The sequence below is a fragment of the Podarcis cretensis genome (assembly GCF_951804945.1).
Source record: "Podarcis cretensis genome assembly, chromosome: 2".
NCBI classification, from domain to species: Eukaryota; Metazoa; Chordata; class Lepidosauria; order Squamata; family Lacertidae; genus Podarcis; species Podarcis cretensis.
Genome location: NC_137171.1, coordinates 18,001,489 through 18,022,085, shown reverse-complemented (window position 1 = coordinate 18,022,085; position 20,597 = coordinate 18,001,489). Strand labels below are relative to the sequence as shown.

At 44.9% G+C, this 20,597-nt stretch overlaps 1 protein-coding gene across 1 annotated transcript; it reads right to left on the bottom strand.

The window, feature by feature from the left end:
• Positions 1-9,785: 9,785 nt before the first annotated feature.
• On the bottom strand, positions 9,786-12,135 carry KIF2B (kinesin family member 2B). Its single transcript, XM_079965433.1, has one exon. It carries the CDS (start codon positions 12,116-12,118, stop codon positions 9,917-9,919), a length of 2,202 nt encoding a protein of 733 aa, XP_079821559.1. The 5' UTR covers positions 12,119-12,135; the 3' UTR covers positions 9,786-9,916.
• Between the last annotated feature and the right edge of the window lie 8,462 nt (positions 12,136-20,597).

Below are 20,597 nucleotides of genomic sequence, written 5' to 3'. Positions count from 1 at the left end.
TCTTCTCCAGGCTAAACCTGCTTAAAACCTGGATAGCTGTGGACAGCCACTGTAGACAGTAGCCATTGACAGCGATTTGTAGTAGAGCACTAAGGAATTACATACATCATGGGTGGAGAACTTTCTTCAGCCCAAAGGGTGAGTTACCTTTTGAGGGTCACATGACTGTAGCAGATGGGGCCAGAGTCAAAATACCGGTAGGTGGAGAAACAAATGCAAATTCTACCTCTGTGCTGTAAGCTTGTTTTTACTCTCTCTAGGCAAGCAAAATGAATTTTTAACATTTGCCATTAAGGTAAGACAGGGAAGATATAGGAGAAATGATTTTGAGGAGATATGGAAGTTGTTAGTAGAATTTGTACTGTTAAAATGGAAAGGGGTCAAACCATCACAATTTTGGGAGGTTGGATAGTTACAATGAAATGGTCTCAGTGGTGGGGTGTACATTTTTATTCTTATTTATTTGTGATTATTACTTTCTCAAAGAAGAAGAAGAAGACAAATACAAAAAGGAAAGGAAAGGAGGGAGGAAGGAAGGAAGATGAATTTTTAGAGTTTAAGGGCACATTCCAGCCACGCAAGAGTATTGGGGGCGGGGGGGGGGAGCAAGGCTTATGAGGGGTGGGGAGATTTCTAAAGGCCAGATTGAGAGGCCTGGAGGGGCACTTTTGCACCTCGGAAACAACAACCAGTCCAGAATATGGTGACTGGGAGCAGCTACCATGACAATATAACACTGGTCCTAAAAGATCTACATGGGCTCCCAGTATGTTTCCAAGCACAATTCAAAGTGTGGCATTGACCTTTAAAGCCCTAAACAGGTCTCATCCTTGTATACCTGAAGGAACGTCTCCATCCCCATCGTTCAGCCCAGACATTGAGGTCCAGCTCCGAGGGCCTTCTGGCGGTTCCCTCACTGCGAGAAGTAAAGCTACGGGGAACCAGACAGAGGACCTTCTCAGTAGTGGTGCCCACCCTGTCAAACAGATGTCAAACAGCTAAACAACCATTTGGCTTGCTCAGGGAAATTTGTAATTGCTGATTTTTTACTGTGTTTTTATATTTTGTTGGGAGCTGCCCAGAGCGGCTGTAGCAACCCAGTCAGATGTGCAGCGTATAAGTAATAAAATTAATATTATTATTACTTTTGATGCCTGAGCTTTCTCACCCTTGTTATACATTGTGGGTGGAACTTATGATTCTACCTCAGATATATTTTTACCTTTATGCTCCAGTGACCGGAGGCAAAAGGGGGAAAGTGTCAAAATCCTTAGTGGACAGTCTTTCAATGAAGAATTAAACCCTCTCATCCATTATCTAAAGAAGAATCAAAGCATCCCGCTGTATTGTTCCACAAGGCTGCAACATCAGACACGGTGAACACATGACAAGATTGGATGGATGGCAACTCTATCTGCCCATCAAAGCCAATGGTACAAATGTTTGCATACGAGGAAACCAACCATCTCATTCAACTTGACACTTTTCTGTACACGGAGAGAAACCTGGGCATTGTAATAACTTCAAAGGATTATTGCTCTGTCAGCTCTATTTGATTGACAAGATAAGAAATTGAAAATAAACTAACCATTCTTCATTCAGATTGGGTGCTGCCTCCCTATAGCTGCTGCTGTTGATATCTGAGTGATACTATTCTTCCTATATTTTTTTGTAATTGAAATCAGTCAAAGACGGTTGTGGGTTTAGAAATGATATATAAACAAAGAGGGCTTGTGTTTTCAAAGAAATCACAGGAATCATCATCCAAGCCTTTACAGTGGTACCTTGGTTCTTAAATGTCTCAGTGCTCAAATGCCTTGGTTCGCAAAAACAAAAAACCTAGAAGTAAGTGTTCCGGTTTTTGAATGTTTTTTGGAAGTCGAACGTCTGATGTGGTTGTAGGTATTGTTTCCAGGGCCCTGCACCAATCAGAAGCTGCGCCTTGGTTTACAAACATTTCAGAAGTCAAACAGACTTCCAGAACAGATTCAATTTGGTGCTTTTGTTTTTGCTATATATTTTGTGTTTTTGTTTTTGAGGCTTTTTCGGTCAATTTGTTTTTGTGACTGTGTGGAACCCAGTTCAACTACTGATTGATTGATTGATTGATTGATTGATTGTGTGACTGCAGAAATGGATAAAAGCCCCCCATCCAAACAATGACTATCATCAGTGCAGGTAAGAAAAAATAATAATTTTAATTTTTATCATATACAATACTGTCTTAACAAAATAAAAAAATTCCTTCCAGTAGCACCTTAAAGACCAACTAAGTTAGTTCTTGGTATGAGCTTTCGTGTGCATGCACACTTCTTCAGATACACTGAAACAGAAGTCACCAGACCCTTCTATATAGTCAGAAGGTGGGGAGGGGTATTACTCAGAAGGGTGGTGGGATTGGGTGATTGGCAGATATCTGATCGGCTACCTATCTGTAACTAATACTGTCTTATTTATTTTATAGTTGAGGACATTGATTATTGCTTTCATTTTACAGATCAATGGTCTCGTCAGTAAAATTCATGTTAAATTGCTGTTTTAGGGGTTGTTTTTAAAAGTCTGGAACGGATTAATCCATTATGCATTACTTTCTATGGGAAAGCATGCCTTGGTTTTGGAACGCTTTGGCTTTGGAATGGACTTCCGGAACGGATTAAGTTTGAGAACCAAGGTACCACTGTGATGGGTTTAGGTTCTACTTTCAATATATCAGGGGTAGGAAATATACATTTGAAGCAGTCAGCAATAGAATCTTCCTCCCATAATTTTTTTTTGAAATGTTTTAAGTATGAAACTTCAGGGCTCATTTGAACCCTGACAGCCCACTTCATGAATCACTGAAACTGGAGTCCTCTGATTCAAACTGAATTATAACCCAGTCCTATGTTTCCTGTACAAAGCAAAAAAAAAAAAAAAAAAGTGGTTGGATTAGGTGTGAGGGTCATTGGTAATGCTGGGAAGATGAACCTGGGACCTTCTGCATTCAAAGCAGCTGTTCCTCCACAGAGCCATGGCCCTTCCTACTGAATTCACGCTGCTTCCCAGTAGGGCTGAGAGAAAGGTTGGCATTTTGGGTTTCACAGTATGGATAACAACAAAATTCACAAAATATCCCGTGGATCTTCATTCGAGTAAACATGTCTAGAGCGACGCGGGTGGTGCTGTGGGTTAAACCACAGAGCCTAGGACTTGCTGATCAGAAGGTCGGCGGTTCGAATCCCCGCAACAGGGTCAGCTACCGTTGTTCGGTCCCTGCTCCTGCCAACCTAGCAGTTCAAAAGCACGTCAAAGTGCAAGTAGATAAATAGGTACCGCTCCAGTGGGAAGGTAAACGGCATTTCTGTGCAATGCTCTGGTTCGCCAGAAACGGCTTAGTCATGCTGGTCACATTGGCCGGCTCCCTTGGCCAATAAAGCGAGATGAGCGCCGCAACCCCAGAGTCGGTCATGACTGGACCTAATGGTCAGGAGTCCACTTACCTTACCTTAAACATGTCTAGAATTAGGCTGTAAGGCTGCAATCTATGCACATTCATTTATTCCTTTTGAAACCAGTCATCTTTCTCACATTCAAAACACGAGAACACAGCCCGAGGCACCATGCAACAGAATCCATAAAGCACAATTAACATGGGAGCCCACCGAGAGGAATTAATTCCAAATAAACATGACTAGGATCAAGTTCTGCACATCAGAACTGGAGTGGCATAATGGCGAGTAAACTGAGCCAGGAATCAGGAACTTGCAGGTTCAAATCTTATCTGTGCCATGAATCTGATACATGGCCCCAGGCAAGCCACCATTCTCTTGGCTTCAGCCCCATCTCTGCAATATGGGGATAAGGAAATCTTAGATGAATTCTAATTGATTACATTTGCATACAAGAACACACAATCTCTCTCAAGACAAAAGCAAACTCTCTGTGTTTCATGGTGCAGTCCTCGGCCCATCTATTCAGATGTTCCCGGAAATTTAATGAGACTTCCATGTAGTTGTGGCCCTCTTGGGTGTTGCTGAAGAAGAAGAAGAAGAGTTTGGATTTGATATCTCGCTTTATCACTACCCAAAGGAGTCTCAAAGCGGCTAACATTCTCCTTTCCCTTCCTCCCCCACAACAAACACTCTGTGAGGTGAGTGGGGCTGAGAGACTTCAGAGAAATGTGACTAGCCCAAGGTCACCCAGCAGCTGCATGTGAAGGAGCGGAGATACGAACCCGGTTCCCCAGATTACGAGTCTACCACTCTTAACCACTACACCATCACCTTTAACACTGGTCCTACTAGCTGGAGCTGATGGAAGTTGGAGTCCAACAATATCCAGAGGGCCACACGTTCCCCATCCTTGGTGTATACAATTGTAGCCTCAATTATGTACAATACACACATCTATTTTAGAGACTTACTGAAATACTCTGGGCAGTTGGCATGTAAGATTGTAGTTTGTTTTGAGGATAATACCATGCTACCAGATCTCTTTTATAAATTGAAGAGATGTGGGGAAGCCTCTGTGTTCTTATCACATGGGATTTCCCTACTGCAAATGAAATTCCTTGTGTAGAATATCTCATTCTCCACTTGAAATCATATTCTTATCTAGTGTTACCCCCATGGCTTGTTGCTGGGTGGGGGGTGCTTTTAAGACACCCACCGTCAGGAGATGGGCTCTGAAACACAAAGCATAAACAACAGGGAAATCTTTCAAGGAGCTTGTTTCTGTGAACACAGCCCAAGGAACATTAAAGGCAAGAAGAGGGATAAAATCGAAGGTGAACAATTTCAAAAGAGAATGCTTCAAAGTCTGTTATGAAATGGCAGATGTTCTACCAGCAGACAACTGCAAATATCTCCTAAATCGTTTTCTTTCTTTCTTTTTTTTAAGATGCACTGAGTACAGTTTGTTAAGTGGGAGAATTCGATATATAATGAGAACAGCTAACATTTACCAGGGGAAATAACAGTATTCCCTCTTAATAATGTGGAATTTCAGAGAACACTGCCCTGCAGCACTCAGTGCTCTATGAAAAAAGTAATTAATTTGAAATCAGGTTACGCCATACTATGGTATCGATAGAGAGCACATTCTTTGTTTCGTTGAAATTAATTTAAGCTCAGTACAAAATGGTAGCATATGTAAAGGGAAAGAGGAATTACTTTACCATGTATTATGGCTTAACAACACTCCTGTTTTAGCTTTTGCCTACTGGTGATATTGGTTTAAATGAAACGTGATGCAAAAAGTCCACTTTTGGGCCTGAAACCTTCCTTTTAGGAATTCTAGGTGCCAAAATCGCAAAGGAGCAGAAAAGACTGTTTATGTATGCAACCACGGCTGCATGGATGTTAATGGCCCAGAGATGGAAAGAAGATAAAGTCCCTACCAGAGAAGAATGGCAGATGAAGTTGATGGATTATGCCAAAATGGCAAAAATGACAGGAAGAATCAGAAATAGGGAAGACCAAAATGTTAAGAAGGAATGGGGAAAATTTATAACTTATCTTAAAGACCATTGTAAACAGTTAAAATCATTAGTAGGATTGGAATAACACTTGTGGTTTAAGGTTGAATTCTGGACATAATGGAGATGTAAAAGTTTAGGATTATCATAAAAGATGCAGGAGGAAATGATTAACAATAGGACCCACAAAGGGAAGGATGGAAATCCAGGAGATTCCTTGGAATCTTGTTTTTATGATTTATGTTTGATGTATCTCTGTAAAATTTTAATTTGAAAAACCAAATATTTTTTTAAAAAAACAAACAAACCTAAAAATAAAATATTCACTGCTACTAACTAAAAAAAGAAAGAACAAAGGTCCACTTTTGGATCTCTCAATCGTTTCTTAGAAAAAAGATGCCATGCCCACCCCCACTAAATTGAGCTGGGTCTACCACATGGGGGGATGTGGTAGTGAGTACCTAACACTTTGCCTCTCCTCCAAAATTATTTTTAGCCTTGAAGATGTGTGTGTGAGAGAGGGAGAAACTAGGTTTAGGGAAACTCGGGTATAAATCTCAACCCAGCCAAGAAGCTTAGCATAGCTTCCTACCTCTCAACCCAACCTACCTTCCAAGGTTGTTGTGAAAAGAAAACCAGGGAGGCCAAATACCTATCATTTGTTCCCTTAAGCACCAAAGCAGCATATAAATGTGAAAATATGTTTCACATTTTGTTAGCCCTGAAATGGGAAATGAGCCAAAGAAGAATGGAAACTTAAACTGATGGAATATGTGCAGTTTACAGATTCGTTTAAAGAAGATTGGGAAATGTTTATTAAACATATGGGGGGAAATTGTGTACATCTGAAAACGTTGGCAGCATTAAGATAAATTCAACAGTATAAATAAGTTTTGATGGATGTAATAATGGAATACTGAATGGCTTGGTTCTGAGAGATCTGCACTGGCTCCCAGTACGTTTCCGAGCACAATTCAAAGTGTTGGTGCTGACCTTTAAAGCCCTAAACGGCCTCGGTCCTGTATACCTGAAGGAGTGTCTCCACCCCCATCGTTCAGCCCGGACACTGAGATCCAGCGCCGAGGGCCTTCTGGCGGTTCCCTCATTGCAAGAAGTTAGGTTACAGGGAACCAGACTGAGGGCCTTCTCGGTAGTGGCGCCCATCCTGTGGAACACCCTAACCCTTCAGATGTGAAGGAAATAAGCAGCTTTCCTATCTTTAAAAGACATCTGAAGGCAGCCCTTTTCAGGGAAGTTTTTAATATTTAACACTCCACTGCTTTTAACATTTGATTGGGAGCCGCTCAGAGTGGCTGGGGAAACTCAGCCAGATGGGCGGGGTATAAATAATAAACTATTATTATTATTTAAAATATGCAGGGATTTATGTTATGCAAAATGAACTGTGGAAGGAGTGTTGCAGGAATTCAGCATCGGGAGAAGAAGGGAAGTCATTGATATTTTAAGGTTGGTTAAATAAATATTATAAATTGTAAAACAGAAAATTATATATATAAGCCCCGCCCTGCATAATCAGTAGCAAGATGAGGCAGGCACACATAATTTGAATGACAATGCCCATCAACTTTTTTGGGAGGGGGCGGCCCCCTCAAATATTTTATGGGGGGGGGGTGAAGGGACCTTGGCCCCTAGAAGTAGACTCTTTATGTACAAAACATTTCCTTTCTCTTTCTCTTTGAGTTCCTGTAATACAGTCTCCGCATGGCCACAATGAAGAATGGAAATAATCTTGTGGGCATCAACAGCCGAAGACAATGAAACAGCCCAGTGAATGGAAAGTGCTGAAGTCTTCACAGTGGCTTAATTAATAGGGTGGTTCATAAAAAACTTTTTTTAAAAAAATATGCCTACTCCAAAGGTCTTATCTTACTACACTAGGGATTATATAGCTATATCTGAAATTCCATGCATATCAGTTAATATCTTGACTCTCCTCCATGAAAATAGCTGTTTACTTGGCCATTTTCCTGTGTCATGAAGGTTGAAATTTCAATTCAGTGGAGCAGGGTCAAGATATTAACTGATATGCATGAAATTTCAGATATAGCCATATAATCCCTAGCGTAGTAAGATAAGACCTTTGGAGCAGGCATTTTTTTTTTTTTAAAAAAAAGCTTTTTATGAACCACCCTATTAATTATCAACTCCTGTAAATTAAGAGTTCTAGCTAAAGGGATATAACTAATCTGCTCCACTTCCCAGTGGGGAGGAGTTGCGGTGGACCGCGTGGCCACCCACACCCCACCGGGGGCGGGGGACTTTGTTCCCCTTTGCCTGGGGGATCCTGGCCACGTCAGAGCTCGGCCAGCCAATCCGCTGGCCGGGGGGCGTGGCCAGGACAGTTTAAACCGAGGAGCGAGTCGGAGGACTTCTTCTCTGGCTCACTTCCTCAATCACCCTCCCTCCCTCCCTATTTGCAGGTTAGGCAATGGCCTTGCTATGGACTTTGGTTGGTCACCTTGGTTGTCCAAGGGTCCTGATAGGAATTTTTCCACTTGACAAATTGGCACTGGCCACTTGGTTTTCGCCTACCTCGTAGCAATCGTCACAACTTTGTTAGGGTTGCGGTTAGGCACTGTTTGACCTTGTGTGGGGGAGGGGAGGTGTGGTTATCACCTGCCCCTCCATGCTTAAGGGTATTCTGTTAAAGGAACCCGGGGGTGTTGATCTAGTCTGAAGCCTGGCTGGGGGGTAGGGCCTTGACACGACCCCGACGGGAACACCAGGGGGAGCTTGAGTTGGTTCGCATCGACAGGGCTCCCCCTACCGGTGGTTTATCCTTACTGGACTTCCTGCACAGTGGGCAGAAGTCAGATATAGTCGGGTCCAATCAATGCCTAAGCCAATACCGCTCACATTCTGTAATTCAATAAAGTTGTGGCCAAATTCGCCCAATACCATAAACCTAATATCTGTGTCCTTGTGTGAGTTATTTCCAAACAAAGGGGTAGCTGCGGGGTCTTGGTACGCAAATCACAGATACATCTAGAGTCCTGTGAGTGCAGAGAGCTCTGTAAGATGTGGGATAGCACACTTGGTACAGCACAGGACTCTTAAATCTCAGAGTTGTGGGTTTGAGCCCCAAGTCGGGCAAAAGGTTCCTGCATGGCAACTCTGCAATTCTACGATCTAAGTGCACAAGTCCAGAGAATAGAACTAGGTTGTCTGCCTATCTGGAACAGAGATGAGCATTTGCTTCACCTACAGAAGGTGCCATGTTCAATCCCAAGCATTTCCCAGGTGGTGCTGGGAAAGAACCCCCCCGGAGGACCACAGTCAGTGTGGAAAATATTGAGCCAAATGGACCAATGGCATGACTTGGGTATAAGGTGGGTTCACTGTGTTTGCAAAACGGTGGTGGTGACTGCGATGGATTATGCACCGCACTTTTATAAAAAGCAAAGATTTAAGAGAATACACAGGCAGTGTCAAATGTCGAATTATAATGAGAGGAGAGAAAGAGTGTCTGTCTTCACCTAATGAATTCTAAGTGCCTACTTGAATGACTCTCACCTATTATCTCAGGTGTTTTGAAAAGGAAGCCAAATTGCTTTAAGGAAGGGGTGCATATGCTCCAAACAAACCCCTTGATGTGATATTACGGATGCATACACACTCCAAAGTACATTCGACCTGCATTCCCCCCCTCAAAGAATTCTGGGCACTAGTGTTTTGTCAAAAGTTGCCGGGAACTGAAACTCTGTGAGGAGTAAACTGCAGCGTCCAGATTTCCTTGAGGGAAAAAATGTACTTTGATTGTACTTTAAAGTACATGTAGACAGCCTTGGTTTGTTTTGATGGGTCACAAATCATACAAGCCTGTTTGCAAAGGTACAGTGTTTGTTCTCTGATGACAAAGGTTAGGAATGCCTATAGACAAGAAAGCCTCTCTCTCACCAAGATTAAGATATGTAATCTTAAAAGCACCCTTTGTTAAAGCCAGCTTTTCCATGTTGGATCATCTTGTTCCTTCACTTTATTTCTCTATTCCTCCATGTTTTTAAAAAATACTCTTGTGGACCGACGAGACAGAGAGATGGGCTTAGGTTGGGTGGAAAGAAGCAGGTACTACATAAAGCCATACTTATGCTACCTACAAAACTGCCCCCCTCCCAAAGCTTTATATTATAATTTCTTTTCCCTTCTTTGTTGTTGTTGTTTTTAAAAAAGGTCTGTTCAGAAATGCCAAATGCCCTGGGATTGTGTGCTCAACTCAACAACATGTTATTTTAGGACACTAATAGAAGCATTTGGAGATTCTCTTAGGAGACTTTCCGCCCTGGCATTAAAGACAAAACGGACACCCATGTAGAGATGGGAGGTTTAAGTATTCTTTAAGTTGCCACGTTGTCAGGTGGCTGGAGAGGCAGGATGTTGTGTAAACCTTGACATAAGCCGACATGGAAAAAGAAGAGAAAAGTGGAACAGGATCATGCCAATTCACAGAACACGAGATCTCTTCACATGATTGCTGCCTGGTTCTTCCCTGCAGAGGTTCTTACGGAACAATTTCACTTTATCTTGGATCTCAGACAGAATGGCGATCTTCTGGGCCAGAACCGCTTCGAACTGAGAGGCGTAAAAATCCATGTCATAGTCTGCATCGTCAGCCATTTTCAGAAAACCTTTCAGGCACCGGAGAGACTCTTGGTGCTCCTCCACCAGAGCTTTCTCATCCATCTCTTTCCTCTTCTTCTGGCCTCTCCCCCTGCCAATGAAGGTAAGGGTTGCCGGAGAGACCTGGTCCTCATTCTGTACGCAGAACACTTTGAACTCATCCGTCTCGGGCAAGCTCTGGACTGTCCAGGGCCTGGACAAGTCATCCAGCTGAAAGATGGATCTGGGCAAGGCGGGCTGGAGCTGTCGGAAGGCGCTTGTGTCCACTGCCAGCTCTTTCACCCGATTGGCGTATCTCAGCGTGTTGAGTGTGTGCTCACATGACCTCATCCCTGGAGAAATGGTGGCGATCATGCAGGTACAGGAGTTTTCTCCGATAAAGGAGTCCCTTAACACCTGAGTCAGTTTACTGGCTCGGAAGGGCGTGTGACCTTTGTTGCGACCCAAAGCCCTGATGCATTCCTTAAGTGCCAAGAGGCTCTTGTTGATCTCTGCACCCTCCAGCCTGGTTTGCCGGTCCGCACTGGAGGTATCGGCTCCTCGCTCATTGCCGGCTAAATCAATCAAGGAAAACTTACCATGCAGCCTCCCTCTCCTCTTTAGGATGATCTGGAAAACGGCGTGGCTTCGGGACGAGTGGGCATTTGCTGAAGTCTGGCCAGAAGTTCTGCACCGATTCCCTATCTCAATGAGCCTCATCACATCTTCCACGCAGCCCACTTCCTGCTCCAGGAGACCCACCACCTGGACCTGTTGGTTGCTATCCTCAAGCACCCTCAGCCGCTTCTTCCAGTTCAGTAGGTCATAGACCTTCCCCCAATAGATCTCGAAGAAAGCCCCAAAGACCTGGAGCTCCAGGATTTTGTAAGTGGGCTCCTGCAGCAGGCAGAAGACGTCCCGGGCAGTCATAGCATAGATCCCTTTCGAGGAATCCTGCCTCTTGCCAGAGAAGTCACCTCCCATCGTGTGGGTCTTGCCGCTGCCCGTCTGCCCATAGGCAAAGCACGTGGCCATGCCTCCTCTGAAGATGATCTCCACCAGAGGTTGCGCCGTGTGCTTGTAGACACTTTCGTTGGAGGCGTGGTCGTCGAAGGCGTGGTCGAAGCGGAAGGTCTGGTTCTCCAGGTAGCGGGTGAGATCCAGTTTCTGCTTGGCTTCGTGCACCATCACCACGTCCGAGGAAGGGATGGTCACCACGTCGACCTCCTTCAGCTCCTCCTCGCGCTGGTTGAGGGGCCTCTTGCGGACGCACACGCAGATTTTGCGCGCACAGCCGCGGGTGGGCTCCAGGGGGCACGTTTGGGCCAGGAGAGCGGAGCCGCAGTGCTGCAAAGCGGCGCGGTACTGCTCGATCACGGCGATCACATCCGCGTGCGGGTGCGCGCCACTGGCACCGCGGCGCGCTCGCCTCTCCATGAACTCCAAGTGTCGCTTCTCTCGCCGCTCGCGCATCCTCTCCACCTCTAGGACGCACGGCGATTTGCGCGCGGGGCTGGGGCTGATCTTGCCCGCCGTCCCCGTCGACGGGGGCCTCTTGTTGAAGTCGCGATCCTCGCTATCGCCGCCCGACTTCTCCTTCTGGATAGGGGTCACCACGTAGTTCTGCGGCGGGGTGGGGTGATCCCCTTGATCCGACGGCGTGGGCGCCGAGAGCGCCTCGGGGCTGAGCTCCATCGGTGCCAAATGAGGGTTGAGCGAGAAGGCGAGGCCCAGCTCCACCTTCTTGCCCTTGTTGACTCCTTTCTCGATCCACTCGACGGTCACGCTGCTGGCGTCCTCGTGCAGCGCCGTGACCAACGCCGGGTGGATCCTCCCGTCGCTCCGCTTGATCTCCAAGTAGGTGCCCACGTGGATGGCTCCGAACTGCTTCGCCATGACTGTCTGCGCCTTGAATCGGGGAGAGGAGGCGGTGCCGATCCTCGGCAGGAGCGGGTAGCGGGAGAAGGGGCCGGGCAGGCACGCTGCCGCCCAAGGCAGACAGCCACAGTCATCCAGCGCCTGGTGGTAAAAGGCACCCGTGCGCATGGCCCAGACAGAGCCCCTGCCCGCCTGACCTGCTTGACAGTCATCCTTACCAAATCGTGCGTCATAAGGGCTTCCTCGGGGTAGTTATGGCCGGGGCCCAGGCGTTCATATTTCCCCACGCCTTTCCACTACACCTCAAAATCGTTCCTGTCCAGGAGTAGTCAAGGGCTCAGGAGAATCAAAATGCAAAAGAGGCGTCGTACAAAGTCATGTGGGCTCAGTAAGGTAACACTGTACACACGCTTTTTAGATCCGTTTTAATGGGACGCGTTTCCCCATCTGACGTTTCCATTCTAAAGCGCGTTGCTAAGCCCTCTCCATTTCTGAATAACTTCCTCTTTGAATTTTAAGCCTCAGTTCTTCTTCTTCTTCGTGGTTTTATATTCTTCTTCTTTGTGGTTTTATATCTTTATTCTGTGTACTGCCCTCAGATCTCCAAGTATGTTGTTGTTGTTTAGTCGTTCAGTCGTCCGACTCTTCATGACCCCATGGACCAGAGCACGCCAGGCACTTCTTTCTTACACTGCCTCCCGCAGTTTGGTCAAACTCATGCTGGTAGCTTGGAGAACACTATCCAACCATCTCATCCTCTGTCGTCCCCTTCTCCTTGTGCCCTCCATCTTTCCCAACATCAGGGTCTTTTCCAGGGAGTCTTCTCTTCTCATGAGGTGGCCAAAGTATTGGAGTCTCAGCTTCAGGATCTGTCCTTCCAGTGAGCACTCAGGGCTGATTTCCTTCAGAATGGATAGGTTTGATCTTCTTGCAGTCCATGGGACTCTCAAGAGTCTCCTTCAGCACCATAATTCAAAAGCATCAATTCTTCGGCGATCAGCCTTCTTTATGGTCCAGCTCTCACTTCCATACATCACTACTGGGAAAACCATAGCTTTAACTATATGGACCTTTGTTGGCAATCCCCAAGTATAGGGTGGTATATAAATTCAATACATCATCATCATCATCACCATCATCATTATTCTAGACCATAGTGCAGCGGTAGGAAATCAGCGCCCCTCCTGGTGCTTTTAGACTCCAACTCCTATCCGCCCCAGCCAGCGATGGTGACAATAGTGGCCAGCGACATGTGGGGACATAGGAGCCAACTGCTAGGGCCCGAGGTCCCTTCACCTCCGCCAATAAAATATTTGAGAGGGCCAAGCTCCCCTCAAGTTGATGGACATTGCCATTCAAATGGTGTGGGTGCACCCCATCATGTGGGGTGGGGCTTACCTGGGGCCCCCAATATTTTATTCAAGTTGGCACCCCTGTGTGGGGAGGTTCCCCGTCTTTGTTTTACATAGTTGCAGTACTTTTATGGCAATGGAAGGCAGTGCATGTGTGTGTGTTGCAGGTGTGTAAAATCCTAGCAGATATTAACCAACCAAGCATTGGACCCTCCAATCTCTCACAATGCTAGCAAAAATAAATAACTATATAAATAAAGGACCTACCCACGTGATACTGACACAATATCCCTGCAAAAACACTATGCAATAGAATGAATTATCATTATCCACCCCCCTTTCTCTCCCCTCTCTCTTTTCCTCCAACCACATAATGCATATGACAACTCTGGGCTCAGCTACACTAGTGTTTTTTTTTAAGTATTTTAAATGTATTATGACACTGACACAAAATGGCACTGGAGAGTTCGATCCTTCGGCAACGTGATTTCTTTTCTCTCTTTTTTTTGAAATAATTTATATTTGATTTTACAAGTACAAAGTTATAACAGTACAAAATACATATCCATATTTAGAGATTTCTCCAGATCTCTAGACTTCCCACCTTCCCCTCCATGGGTCCTATTATAAATCTTTTCAACTACATGTTACTTCATCATCCAAATTTTATGTCTCTCCCCATTTTATCCATAATATTTCTATCCTTCACTTCATTTACTCAAAAGCGTTTATGCTGATAATAAATTATATATTAAAAAGTGAAAAGGATGCATAGCATTACACTGAAAATACCACCTTTAAAGCTGGTCAAACTAATAGCATAAAATATTGTCTATGTGGCTTTGGCTGGGATGGTGCTCCAAGAACATCATATTTTGAGTCACAATAAGGCTGCATTCCCCTCCCCCCTCGGCAGTGCACACCTGTCTGTTTCAACAACTCCATGCTAGGTATAAATTCAACAGGGGAAATTTTTCCTAGCACTACATTGCCAATCTATACCTGTTGGATTTGTCTGACATGCAGCTCTTAACACAGAAGCCATGTCAGAAATATAAGTAATAAATCTCATTAGCAGATGGAGAGGAACATCTTCCTATGGAAACACAGAAGTGACAAGATGCATTTATCTTCGCTCCCTTTCTTCTACTTAACTTCTTCACATTTGTAACTGATGTTTCCTTTCTTCCCAGGAGAACTCCGCTTAGGTGGAAATGTGTGCTTTCTGGGACACAAAGCTGATGAAATGAGTGGTGTAATTGTGTTTACTTTGTGGGGATTTAAGATCAGTTCACAGCTCTGTAGGAGCTGGAAGAGAGTGATGGGGCAACTGACTGAGGCTGCATTATATGTCTGCCTTTAAAGTTATCTTCAGCTTCTCGTTTCCAGAATTGCACTCCCAGTTGTGAGCCTTAACCAAAAAAACCAAAAACAAACCTCAGCTGTCAAATCTAAAAGGTCAGAATTCATTGGACTGACAGGCTGAAATCCCAAAAAGGGAGACATTAGAAAATGAGTCTTAAGGCTGCAATGCTATGCATGTTTATCCAACACTCTCCTTGAAATCAGTGGGGCTTATTGCCAACTGAATGTAGTTAAGGCGTTAGTGGCAACATTGATTTTCTTTTAAGACTGAAGAGTTCTCCTAGAATCTCTCCAGTGCATCACGGAGCTTTCATTCATTGCTTGTAGAACAGGTATGTTAAGATAAGTTTACCGCCCCCTTCGACATCTGTTTCTACAGACAAGTTCTAGAGCAGTTTCCCAAATCTGGATCACTAGTTGTTGCTGGTTTTGGACTACAGTTCCCATCATCCCTGACCACTGGCCTTGCTAGCTAGGGAGTTATAGTCCAAAAACAGGTGGAAACCCAAGTTTGGGAAACATTGCTCTAGAGCAGGAGTTGGCAACCTAAGGCCCATGGGCCACAAGAGGCCCACAGGGGTTGTTTTCCCATCCCACGAGCTGCCCCTGAACCGAGCCGCTTGCTCGGCAAGTCCCCGCACGCTGTGCTAAAGCCGCACAGCGCAGTGTGGGACTCGCTTCCACGGTGCCAAAAATCCCATCTGTGCAGGTGCAGATGCCAGAAATCGTGGGGGCACACACGCACGCGCAATCCGGTCCACAGAGGGCTCTCCGCTGGAGTGAACCAGCCCAGGTCAGGTAAACCTCGCTGACACCTGCTCTAGAGCTTTGTTGGGAGCTAGTATATTGTAGTAGTTAGAGTGTCAGTCTATGGCTGGGGAGACCCAGATTCAAATCCCCATCCAGCCATGGAGCCCACCTTGAGTTAGTCACTTGCCTTATGATGGGGAAGGTGTAAGAACCATGTGTGCTGTTGGAGCTTCTTGGAGGAATGTGAAATGGTTAGATATGCAATAAATAAACACTATAGCACGTGATGCTTGCCATGCAGTGCCAAATCTCAATGGTAGTGCACATGGACATACCCTCCAACATTCCTCCAATGAAAAAAGGGATGCCTTATTCCCTTCTTGTTGTTGTTGTTGCTGCTGCTGCTGCTGTATTTATATATATATATATGGGTTGCCCCAGCCACTTTGGGCAACTTTCAACATATATTAAAAAAAAACAATATAACATTGAACTTTTTTAAAAAACAACTTCCGCATACAAGGCTGCCTTCAGATGTCTCCTAAAGGTTGTACAGTGGTACCTTGGGTTATAGATGCTTCAGGTTACAGACGCTTCAGGTTACAGACTCCGTTAACCCAGAAATAGTACCTCGGGTTACGAACTTTGCTTCAGGATGAGAACAGAAATCGCGTGCCGGTGGCGCAGCAGCAGCAGGAGGCCCCATTAGCTAAAGTGATACCTCAGGTTAAGAACAGTTTCAGGTTAAGAACGGACCTCCAGAACGAATTAAGTTCTTAACCCAAGGTACCACTGTATAGTAACTTATCTCCTTGGCTTGGGGGTCACATAACTCCATACCCTCCAGCATTTCTCTGATGAAAATAGGGACGTCCTAAGGGAAACCGGGACATTCTGGGATCAAATCAGAAACCAGGATGGCTTTTGTAAATTTGGGACTTCCTCTGGAAAATAGGGACACCTGGAAGCAGCCTGGGAGTGGGGGGCAATGGTGTGCCACCCGCCCATGACTCCCAAGCCTCCCCCGAGCTGTCAAAACGAAGGGGGAAGGGGGGAAGGCCACCAGCAAGGCTGCACAGCTCCGCCCCTTCCCCTGACGGCTCAGGGTAGGCTTGGGAGTCACGGACGGCATGCCAAATGTCACCCCCCCTCAGTGATGACACCCGGGACAGACCATCCCCCTGGCCCCCTTCCTCCACCCCTGAGCGGTGCCATTCCAGTCATGCTGCAGACTTGCCCTTGCGGAAGAGAACTTCTTTCTCCTCTCCCCTTCAACTCCCTAGGCACTCTGGATTAGATTTTGGGGGTGCACAGGGAGAAGAGATAAAGGAAAAGCCACGTTGTGCAAGCAGAACAACTCTCTCACAGAACAAGATACATCAGGGGAACTGGGGGCTGCATTCACCTGACCTCCCTGCTGCATAATAGGATGAGGAGGGGGCAAGGCAACAGCATGGCTGTTGCGGTGCAAATGCACTGGCAAGAGCAAGGAATTGGTTCCGCTGGTGCTTTTGCACCTCACTGACTTTGCTTCTTCCACCACTGATGTCAATTCATTTCACATCCCTTGCTTTTTGACATTAAGCTGCTTACCTAATGGGACAGTTTAACAGGGGGCGTTTTGTGGTTTTTTTGCTACTGGATATTATTATATTATAGGTAGCCAAGCACAGCTGGTGACCTGCCAACCACATATGGCAACCCATCAGGGGCTTGATACACCTCCTGTTTGTGCGGCCTGCCTGGGACTCCCAAAACAGAGGGGTAATGAAGCCCCTGGCAAGCCATACTGCATTTGGCAGGTGCGGTTCAGTCAGCTTGATGGATCACAGGTTGTGTAGGCCTGCTTTAAGACTGCTTAAATATGGATAGACTATTACTGATTGCATTTCACGGTGCTGGCTCTCCTTCACTTATTGAGCTTGGGGTATATATGTGCACACTTGTGCATGGGGCAGAGAAGCTTGCTCTTTTATGGAGTTACACACCCTCCAACATTTCTCCAATGAAAATAGGGAAGTCCTATTCAATAGTAGTAGTAGTAGGACGACGCGGGTGGTGCTGTGGTCTAAACCACTGAGCCTAGGGCATGCCGGTCAGAAGGTTGGCGGTTCCTGCTCCTGCCAACCTAGCAGTTCAAAAGCACGTCAAGTGCAAGTAGATAAATAGGTACCGCTCCGGCAGGAAGGTAAACGGCGTTTCTGTGCGCTGCTCTGGTTCGCCAGAAGCGGCTTAGTCATGCTGGCCACATGACCCAGAAGCTGTACGCCGGCTCCCTCAGCCAATAAAGCAAGATGAGCACCGCAACCCCAGAGTCGTTTGTGACTGGACCTAACGGTCAGGGGTCCCTTTACCTTTTTATTCAATAGTAGTAGTAGTAGTAATTTTACTATTTATACCGTGCCCATCTTACTGGGTTGCCCCAGCCACTCTGGGTGGCTTCCAACATATTCAAACATAACATTGAAAAACTTCCTTATACAGTGGTACCTCGGTTTTCGAACATCTTGGAAGTCGAACAGTCTTCCGGAACAGATTACGTTCGAAAACCAAGGTACCATTATACAGGGCTGCCTTCAGATGGCTCAGGGGCCGCATCAATCCATACCCTCCAACATTTCTCTGGTGAAAATAGGGATGTCCCATTCCACAATGATAATTTTACGATTTATACCCCACACATCTCACTGGATTGCCCCAGCCAGTCTGGGCAGCTTCCAACATATATAAAAACATAATTAAACATTAAACATTTTTTTAAAAAAAACCTTCCCTATACAGGATTGCCTTCAGATGGCTCGGGGGCTGGATAACTCCATAGCCTCCAAAATTTCTCCAATGAAAATAGTGACATCCTAAGCAAAAGCGGGACATTCCGGGATCGAATAAGAAACTGGGCTGGCTTCTCTAAATCAGGGATGTCCCTGGAAAATAGGGACACTTTGGGGGTTTGGGACCAAAAAATGCCCCCCAATTCTTCTGCCTCCCTTATGGTGCCTATTGTTAAATTCCAGTGGTTTTCTAAATAGCAATTGTAATCTCTCCAAAGGAAAACCTAAAATTGGCTGCTTGTAGAGCATTGGGTTACATTGAAGCCTAGCAGCTGTTCAGTTCACTTGTCTCCTCCTGCATGGCTGAAAAGTTGATCTTGAAGACTGATGTCTAATGGGAAAAAGAATATATTGCTTGCAGTTTCCCAAAACACCGCAGAATTCTCATCTGTCGCTGGTTTCAAATTCTCATTGCAATAAAAGAGAGGGCAGACCTCTCTTCTTACTAATATAGGACTCTTAGGTTGTTGTGTTGCTGGAGATGTCTCTCTCTCTCTCTGTCTGTGTATACACACACTGCACAGAAATTTTGCAATGTGGAAAGTTTTCAGGGATTCACTCCCTCTCCCCAAACCAGGGAGAACATACTCAGAAAAATGTTTTTTTTAAAAAAAGTTTGCTACAAGGTTATATTACAATTCACTAAGAGATGGGTTGTATTTCTCATTCTCTATTTTTTAAAAACAACAAAACAACACTATTCTTACTGTTTTGTTTATTATTATGTTAAGCACTTTTGATCCTCGCATGAAGGCCAGTATAAAAATCTAATAGTAATAAAAGAATTCAATGAATTTATTCATGTATGCGACTACAGCGGCAAGAATGTTATTTGTCCAAAAATGGAAAGAAGCAGAAATCCCAGCAAAGGAAGAATGGATACAAAAACTTATGGAATATGCAGAAATGGTGAAACTTACCGGAAAAATAAGAAATCAAGGCAACAAACTTTTTATTAAAAAAATGGAAATAGTTTATTGAATATGTACAAATAAATTGTAAACAGATAAGGACATTGGCAGGATTGTTGCAATAACTCGCAATTCCATAAAGGTAAATAATTAAAGTAGATGAATAAAAGAATAAGTTAATTTAGAATATGCAGGAAATGATATATATATAAATTTAAGGAACCGCAGAAAGAGGAGGAAGTAAGTCGAGTTTTGAAATGTTAAAATGACTGTGAAACTATTGAAATGTATATAACTGAAAATTGCAAAATTAAAATTAAAATTGAACAACACAAATTAAAATATGACAAGAATGTGCAGTACACATGTCACCCCAAACTGAACTTAGCATGCTACCTGCCCTCAAAGCCTGCTTCTTTCTAAAAGCCTTTTCCTGGCCTAGATATAAGTGATGGCAAAAGCTTTCACTGCTAAATTTCTTTTGTGTTGGCTGATGTTCATGGGTGCAAAGCCAGGGGGCGGGAGCAGAAAATGGCTACCCTACTGTTTTAAAAAAGAACTAATTGTATGTGCCGGCTCATGAGGCTAGTCAGCCCTGCTCTTGCTTTCTCTGTGGAATTTGCATAGGGCTATTTTGTTATAGTCTTGGTGAAAACATCCAGGCCAGTGAGCTACAGCCCGATAATTTATACCTGACACATTAAGCAGCATTCGGCTTTCAGCCTTATTCTAACAATGCTCTCTGAGTGAATAATTGCCCTCTCACACCCTGGAGTATCTTGTTGCTCGTACATCAAGTTCCTATCTAATTGTGGCAGTAAACAGACATGATTTTCTGCACAAGAGAAAATAAGGGACAAACGTATCAAAATACATAATCATAAAATTGTAGAGCTCGAAGGGACCTTGAGGGTCATCTAATTCAATTTCTTGAAACACTGGGATCTCAACTAAAGCATCCTTGACAGGTGGCTGCTTAAAAACCTACAGTGAAGGAGAATCCACCATCTTCTGAAGGAGTCTGTTCGTGTCAGAAAGTTCCTCCTGATGTTTAGTTGGAATCTCCTTTCTTGAAGCCACTGGCTTGGATCCTACCCTCCGGAACAGGAGGAAACAAGCTTGCTCCATCCTCCATGTGACAGCCCTTGAGATATTTGAAGATGGCTATCATATCTCCTTTTGAATTATGGTACTAGAGGAGACTCTTGAGAGTCCCATGGACTGCAAGAAGATCAGACCTATCCATTCTGAAGGAAATCAGCCCTGAGTGCTCACTGGAAGGACAGATCCTGAAGCTGAGGCTCCAATACTTTGGCCACCTCATGAGAAGAGAAGACTCCCTGGAAAAGACCCTGATGTTGGGAAAGATGGAGGGCACAAGGAGAAGGGGACGACAGAGGACGAGATGGCTGGACAGTGTTCTCGAAGCTACCAGCAT

Bases quoted from the DNA above. Each gene is read 5' to 3' on its own strand.
- KIF2B (XM_079965433.1), bottom strand. From the start codon at position 12,118: ATGCGCACGGGTGCCTTTTACCACCAGGCGCTGGATGACTGTGGCTGT.